The sequence below is a fragment of the Perca fluviatilis genome, chromosome 3 (assembly GCF_010015445.1).
Source record: "Perca fluviatilis chromosome 3, GENO_Pfluv_1.0, whole genome shotgun sequence".
Classification (NCBI taxonomy): domain Eukaryota; kingdom Metazoa; phylum Chordata; class Actinopteri; order Perciformes; family Percidae; genus Perca; species Perca fluviatilis.
This window is the reverse complement of record NC_053114.1, coordinates 36,267,610-36,276,474: the sequence shown is the minus strand read 5'-3', so window position 1 is coordinate 36,276,474 and position 8,865 is coordinate 36,267,610. Positions and strand designations below refer to the sequence as shown.

Sequence of the window (8,865 nt, the reverse complement as noted above, 5' to 3'; positions counted from 1 at the left end):
AATTACAGACAAACTTCATTAAGTTCTTTTTTCACTTGGCTAATAGCTGTATTATGCTATATCATAAAGTAATGTAAGTTAAAATAATGTAATCAGATGGCAATATCTAGCAAAATAATTGCAAAAGCAACTTTCATCCCAATTGTGCAGAGATTTACTGTATATTTTATGATCACTAAAAGCAGGAAAAGAAACAGCAGCAACTCACTACCTCCTTCTTGACGATACGAGAAGACATGATTTTGTCAACAACAGCAGCATCCTCTTCACTGGGATTCTCCTACAAATGCAGTGGACATGAAACATTTAATGTCAAGTGTTACTTCATAGTCTCCTACAGCATAAATGTGTTTAAGGCTATTAACACTTCATCATACAAAAACCAAACACACCATAGTGTGTAATAATATTAACAAAAACGAGGAACTAGAGGAACTATGGTTCGAGGCTGTTGTAAAGCAATCAGGCATATTTGTGAATAAAACTGACTTGAGGGGTAAAGTTAGCTACTTCAGCACTGCCTCCACCTGTGCAGAGCAACTGAAAAAGCATGCCTGATTTACACGACAGAAACCAGGGTGGAACTTTTGGGCAATTTACATGTAGAAAATTTTTTGTGAGCAGAGCTGTCGTCACAATAATCCCATCCTGATTTCTCTCCTTTTGCATCTAAATTATTAAAAATGGGCACTAAATCTGTATGTTCCCTGTTTGTACAGGCATACTGCAGGGGTCCTGGTTTGTACGTCACAATGTGTTGGTGAAAAGAACAGGCTGTGCTGCACTTCACTGAGCATGTTGTTCTTCTATGAAATGTGTCCTTGTTTTTCGGTATATAAATAAGTTCTTTGAACAATATTCATGTGCATCATTGCCACAAAAAAAAATAAAAAATTCTTTGCATGGATTTTTGTTTGTAAGCCAAAAAATACTTACAATAATTTTAAGATTCATCAGTAATGAAAATAATTTGTCTCTAATCTGCTCTCGGGTGCAGTATTTTTTTTATTTTAAATGAATGGATTTAAGCTCTACTTCTTAGCTTCTAGGGAGTTTAAGGCAGAACTACTTACTACAAAGAGTTGAACAGCAGGCTGCTTGGATGCTCCAGTATTGGTTTTCTTGGCTTTGACAATAACTTTGACCTCATCATCTGACAACCTGGCCTCCAGCTCTTCAGCGTATTTCTTTCTTTTCACCTGCCGACCTGATCGCCTCTTCTAGAAAAGCAAGACAAGGTGGAAGAAACACATTTACAAAAATACCCAACTGACCCTAATTTTACCACGGAACAATAAAAACGTTTTAGTCCTAAATTGGGGCAGGTTGATCTGCACTAAACAGATGTGAACCACCCTCTTATTATTATTATTATTATTATTATTATGTGGGCAAATAATCTCCATCAGTGTGCTTGTTAACTTGTACGGTGTCACTGTATAATCAGAAAAAGAATCCTTGTCACTATTTAACACTTACTTGAAGTTACCAGAGCTCAGCGGTAAACCACACAGTGCACACTGTTCCCTATATTATGATTCAGGACTCATCTATTATCAAGCCTGTGTGAGGCTACTTCTTGCTTAGCTAAGATAAATTATCTTGCTATTTCACATTTGCAGTTAATTCTAATCAAAGAAACAGCAACAATGCCCAGACACTGTGGTTACTATTGATCCAAAATATGATCTGTAATTGTGATACAAAAGATAACTCTAGCTATTCTTACATTTATAAAACATTAGGATAATATCCTGTCTACATTCTACTGTATTTTCTCCAATATCACCTGACCTGTTGTATTCATTTTATTTTTCTTGGAGATGGATGTAAAACATGAAATCACAAAAACATTGAATATTCGCACAAACCCATATTGAAAAGGGTAATATAGGTTCCCCATCCCCCTGAAGTTCATGAAAAAACATAACTCATAAATGACCTTGTTAAATTTCAATAAACCAAGAAAGAAACTGGGTTCTGAGCATGAAAACATCATGCTCAAAACCTACACACACACACACACACACACACACACACGAGAGTGCTTTAAAATCCAGCTTCTTTCTATTCCTTCCGTCAAGCCTTTATAATTATCATATGCGTGGGCTGCTGTATCCTCCATCAATACACAAGACCCTCCTAATGATAATATGTAGTTAATTAGGAATAAATGCCACTGAGCCAAAGTTAATTAGGTGTGGAGTATAATATCCCCATGGAGATATACCCTCACATCCCCAAACCCAAGCTGACCAGAAGCTGGAAAAGCCAATGTGCCACATGCCATGACAATAGGGACGAACCCCTGAGGTGGCCATGCTTCTTGTCTAGCTGTCAGCCATGCTACTTCCACAGGATCATCCTAAATGAGTCATCAACCGACTGCTTTAATTAAGGCCAGGGGTGTCATTTAATGAGCATAATTATATCACAGGCAATAGTCCGGATCGGAGGGAAAAAGGAGAGAGGTGATGGGGCGAAGGAGGAGACATTTCATTAGACAAGTCATTTTGTCTTCTCCACTCATTCAGACATGTCACTCGTAACATAGCAGATATCCATCATGACTTAGAATAAAAGATGTCTCACCTACTTCAATTCAGTGTTTCCTTTAGGATTGTTTTTTAGCAGTGGGGGCAGATCTGTCAGTGTCCTTAACACTAGAACGGCCAGGATGGTCATTTTGACTGTTTTGAGATTTATATGTATAATAACTTTGCTAAATAAAAAAATACAATCCTGCTGGTACCTGACTTTTCCTAAAAGAGTCTGTATTTTCATTTAAAATTGTTTTCATATACATTAGACAAAAGGCAAAGAAAATACAATCACTTTACCTATTTTGGCCATACACTGTCATATTGACCGCTCTGATTTTCGCGGTTTTGTTTTTAATGTTTTGAGTGGTTGAAGATGCATCTTGGTTGCTTAGTAATAATCATAGTCTCTGTCAGAGAAACATAACTAGCGGTCTCGAGTAACAAGTGTGGGCATCACCGATGGGCCGAAGGCAAAGCCAGAGTCGGTAACGTAGGCTACGGCGTGGATGGACTCGGTTCTGAATCAGAATAAAAGCACCGGGCGCTCGCTCTGTGAAAGGTGCGTTACACGTAGATGGCCGGTAGCTGTCTACGTGTTCATATAACTTTATACATGCTACAACTGGCTGTAATCATTGCACACATCCTCTCCAAGGAGTGCACCAGCTGTAAAATGTCCCAGAGGAAGTTCATGCAGCAACTGGCAAAGTAGCTGAGAGCGGAGTTTATGGAGGAAAAAAGGGCAGCGGCGCACGGTCCGAGCAGCACTGCGCACCACAGCAGACACCAAAACGGAGGCAGTGCCAGGTTAGGTTAGGTTATAAATGTTCAAATAACATACTTTTAATTGTTATTTGGCTGTGAATTATGTTGAATGAATTTCCCCCAATATGTTTCCGGACCGCCACTTGCCAATCAACATAAAGGAAACACTGCAATTGTCATTTAGGATCAGATCACACAGAAAATAGCCAACATACATCTTAGAGAATATTTTTAGGATGTAATGGACACCCTCCCCTTGGTACTTTTTTTGTACCTTACAAAATCTCAACCTTAGGTGTGCAATCACTTATTTTTCACAGCAGTACCTTGTGTTAAGTGAAAAATAGAATCATTACTTGATTACTTAAAAAAAATGTAAAACTATGTGATAATTTCATTTAGTGTTCTGATATCAAACAAACATAAGATCCCTGGAGGATTTCAATTTCACTGGCTGCTGTGGCAACATTTCTTTTTAAAAGAAAAACTGTTAAATTTAGGTGTGTGCATGTGCAAATGAAGGTGCTATTGTTGGTGCGTTGACCTAGATAATGCAATGTTGATGCCTCCATCATATCTCCATCATCAACACAGATAAGCATGTGTACTTGAGATAGCATACCACCCACTGAATGACCCCCACATGAACCACAGAGTCAATCCTCCTAGGCTCCCTCTAAAGCTGCGAAGCCTTCCTCTAGGCTCAGCAGCAGTGTCAACAGTCAGACCAAGGACATCACTTTACCCAATGCCTTAAATCACAATGTAAACTGAAAAAAAATCAAGAATTTTCCAGAATTGTTTTTAGCAGAGGTGTGCCACCACCACATTAAATAACATTAACACCTCATCTGAATAAGGTGGGCATTAAAAAAAATGAAGGCAAACTCCCACGGAAAATTGTTTGTCTCACATTTTAGGATTAATATTTTAATATGATAAAGTGGGATGTAATACACTCCAAGTATCCCCAATCGTTAAAGCCCTGATTACAAAATCAGTAACTTGTATTGTAGGTTGTGAGTGTGTGTATATGCTGGATCTTACAGAGTCGTCATCTTTAGAAGTGTGTCGCGTGGGAGGGTCATCATCCGACTCCTCTGAAGACTCAGGCTTTCGCTTTTTCTTCTTCCCAAACTTGATAACAATTTTCCTGTGGGGGGGGGGGAAGCAAACCATGAATATGATAAGATAAAGGTTAGATTAATAAATATAAAAAAATTGTCAAAGTATATACAGTAATGTTAACTGCATTGTTGTTAATCAGTGTTTTTTTTGTTGACAAATGCCATGAAAATAGAGCCAAATAGTCAAATATTCTATGCTTCGATCAAAGGAGCAGGATTCGACTGCAGATGCGAAACGAGGATCTTGTCATTTTGGCTATATGGGGGTGCTCAATGTCTGATTTTACATAGAACTACCTGTTTTCTCCCGATAAGTTAATTATTATGATATATCAACATGTGCTCTAAATAAAAATGTGAAAAGAAAGAAGCTTTTAAAAAATCTTTTAAAAAGTGTGTGAATTAAATCAAATCGCCCCATGACAGATTTAAGTTTCACTTTCCATGATCCGTGGCTAATGGATGAGCATCTTGGCAGCAGGGATTTAAACCTTTAACTGAAAATGTCTTGGAAAAGAAAATCTAAAGTGTGGGTGCACTTTGAAATAGTAAAAGATGGAGGACAGGAGCATAGCTGTGATCCAGTGCGCAGCCCAAGGCATGATCCATCTGCCCCAAATCCTGCACATTAGAACAGCAATGTATGCCAGGTGAAGCAGAGACCACGGTTGCATTTGTAACAGAAAAACATTAGGACAACAGGACTGTAAAAGAAGTATAGAGCGCACCAGCAGGACAGCAGACTTTTGCTCCATGCGCTCCGCTTCTCGACACTGGGGGCCAGCGGCTGACTGCTCGAGTGACACACGAGCGCACGCTCCAAACCACTTTCAATTAATCTCCTCCACCCCTGCACCACTTATGCAATAAGAAATAAGAAGCTACTCTTTTTATGTCTGTGTCCTAATCAGTTGAATGTTTTCATACAAAAGGAGCTTCACACACGACCTTATCACAACTGAATATTTCGTCGCTGTAGTAGGCCCCCCGCCACATAATTCGTCGATAGGCCAGACTTGACGATTCTGATTCAAATATGTAAATTCCTAGTCGCTGAGAGACCATGCCAGAAAATCAGCAGCACTTCATTGACATGTGTTGCAGAAGAAAAAAAATGATTGAAAAACATTTTTTTTTATTTCATTGTAGACCACAATTGCATAGCCCCCTGCATGTTTGCACCAGTATGCAAGATGGGAGTGAAACAAGAGTTCATACATTTGCATCTGCTGTACTGCAGTTCATAAACAATACATGCATTTACAACAGCAGCCTATATTCTATAAGAATCTCTCTATGTTCAGCTATCAGCATGCTTTTTTTTTGTCCCCAACATACATACAATAACAGTTTGGGAACCGGCTGAGATATGGTAGGAAATGCTTCGACGTAATAACATCTTCACAATGGGAGATGCTGCCTGAGTTTATGGAGAAAGGATTTCAGTGCTTCGCTAAAGTTCTAACCTAGTCTGCGGATTCCGACCAAATTCATTTGGTAAATATTGTTCCGTTTAAGCTATCATTGCTGATTTGTGAGTGTTGCTATTCTCACCATGGCCTAATGTACAGTTGTAGTTAAAGACAGACTGCTGGGATGTGATGATATCAGGAGCCGAGATAGCAGCAGATTGCGCGATGAATAGACACAAGCTTCTCCTTTTCGCCAGTGCTTCATCCTCCAACTCTCTCTTCCTTCTTTCACACACAAACACATTACTTCTGTGACCTCGTCCCATATATTCTCTCACCACATATGCACACACTTTCTATCTTGCGCCTTTCCACATGTATTATCTCTTGGAAGCCACAGGCGCCAAATCTCTGGCTTGGTGTGGTGTTAGTGGGGGTAAAAATAAAAAACACTGCTATCATACTTACACACAATGGCATCTTCACTCTCTCACTCTCCAATAGGTTTGCATATACATAACAAACCCACAAAGCCTTCCGTTCCCACAAAGGCAAACATGCTCTGTGCTCCACATACACACTAAATCAAAGGCCTACTCAGACAGACTGTTGCATGAGCAGGTATGTCTCTAGTGAGAAGGATGTCCCTGTGGGGCTTTTTCATATGAGATTACATTAGAGACTTGTATTGAGTGTGAACAAAGGTTCCCACTTGCCTATATCTTCTATTGTTAGAAAACATTTATTCTCTGAGACAGCAAGGCAGTTCTTAAGATGCCAAGTTGTCCCACTGGACAGGAGGACGGCCTGTTGTAAAACATCCTGTCCTGTAAGGGACAGCAAGCAAATCTGTTAAGACACAATAGTTTGTTCTTTTTTTTTTTTTTTTAATATCAATTCCATGTATTAGATGTGCATGTTTATAAGCTTCCAAATTTTGCTGATAGCAGTATCATAATTGGTTCACTTCTATCATAGACCGACATCGTAGATGTCAGACGGTGACAAAGAGAGACATTTGACTGAGATGGTTTTATTTTCTGTCTCTCATTAATCTTCACACAGTGTGGAGATACAACAAATTAATAACCACAACAAGACAACAGCAACCACTAAACTGTATATTGTTTAATACAGCACAACATTGACTATTTTTTTAAATCCAGCTTTTGTCCAACTTTAAGATCTTTTCAACTCAATTGACTGTGGTGTTGATTGGCTTCCCATTCAATTCAGAGATGAACACAATTTTTCAGTCTGTTTGAATGGCTTTGAAGCGGTTACAGTTTGCACTTACCCTAATCCATGTACTAAGTGACATAGGTATACAGGATACTGTGGGTAGTGGTCATTCGTATCACTGGGCCTGTTCTGACCTGGTATTAAAATCCAATCTGAGTGATCCAATCGCAAGTAGACAGCTCTAGGTACATGTTTTCACCTGTCTGTAGAATGTGTCTCCAAATGCGTCCTCATATGAACGGATCTTACTTCCCTGCACTATAATATGCAAATAAACATGTATATACACGTAGTATACTGCTGATGAAGCCACAACATTTCCTGATTTTGCTGCTTCATAATAAAAGCATTCAAATACCAAAATAACGGAGGACTTTAATTGCGAAGAACTTATAGGAAATGAAACAGTTTCAAAGCCGCTGCTTTGACCACGCATTTTACCGTCAACTCCCGACAGCGCTGGTAATACTGGACTAATAAATAACAGAAGGAAATGACATAAGAGCAGGATGTTTTGTAGTAGCAAAATGTCCTACATTGGTGAATTCGGAGACATTTTATGATACTAAAAATAACGTTATTTTCAAGGCAACAGCGCTGCAGAGAGTTTGAGACAGCCGGGGATATAGGAGCAGGCAGCATGCAGGAACAAAAACACAGACAACTAATAGAATAGGAGAACATCCAAAACACACAATTCACTAAGTGGTTTCTGTGACATGAGAAATACTTTGAATGGAGTAGGCCAGCCTACGTATTTCAGCTCACAGTTGAGTAGGCGATCTTTTATCTTGACACAGGACACATTCCCGTTCTCACTGCTATGAGTATGTGGACACATGCGGCTCAAACCACCTCCAAATGCGTTTTTTTGTGATCCGATCTCAATGCATCCTCAATGCGCCCTGAGAGCGTTTTCACCTGTACTAAGAGCTGTCCACTTGTGATCTGATCACTCAGGACGGATGTCAATGCCAGGTGAAAATGGGGTCAAAGACATTTCAGGACCCAGAAATGCTCACAAACCTCACATATTGTAATATCTGAATGTGTAAAGTGGAAAACAGCAGATTCATCCAATGAAGAGCTGTCCCTTCTTTCTGGTGGTCCTGCCCCCTCTGTATGATATTACATTTTAACAAATCATCTTCACAATGACACTTTATGGTTGCCATGCAACATGCACTTGGGCGTATATTTGGCAACGTTCATGGTGACATCACTTCCTGTGAAAAGCAACACCAGCACATGTCCACTGACACTATGAATGGTTGAGAAATGTGCCAAGTCAGAGTGACACAATGACAAAAAAAAAAAAATATATATATATATATATATATATATATATATATATATATATATATATATATATATATATATATATATATATATATATATATATATATATATATATATATATATATATAACAGCTGTCACACCCAGAAGAATAGAAGAAGAAAAAACAAAGCAGCTGAATGGGACAAAACACAATGTTCTCCCTCTACCAAATAAAAGCTGGCTGGGATATGACATACGAGCCTAGCAAAATAACAGTGTCACATCACCAGGCAGCAGCTAACAGCATATACTGTAACAGGGCTAAAGCATCTCTCTGATCCCCATACGGGAAAACCTGAACTGTGAAACGAGATACTGTGAAATCACCGATTGACCCAGTACAGAAAGATAACATTGATGGTGGCTCCTGGGTACTGCCATATACTCTAAGAATGGCATTTATAAGAGCAACATGGCATAGTAAGAGCTTAATGTGA

General features: G+C 39.0%; 1 protein-coding gene across 13 annotated transcripts in view; it reads right to left on the bottom strand.

The window, feature by feature from the left end:
• chd9 (chromodomain helicase DNA binding protein 9) overlaps nt 1–8,865 on the bottom strand; it is an 88,796-nt gene that overhangs the window by 35,177 nt on the left and 44,754 nt on the right. For all 13 annotated transcript variants that reach the window (XM_039795318.1, XM_039795320.1, XM_039795325.1 and 10 more), the window contains 3 exons: nt 4,356–4,461; nt 1,074–1,220; nt 212–280 (listed from right to left, as the gene is read on the bottom strand). In XM_039795318.1, coding sequence (XP_039651252.1) covers nt 212–280; nt 1,074–1,220; nt 4,356–4,461 — 322 coding nt within the window. The remainder of the gene's footprint in view (nt 1–211; nt 281–1,073; nt 1,221–4,355; nt 4,462–8,865) is intronic.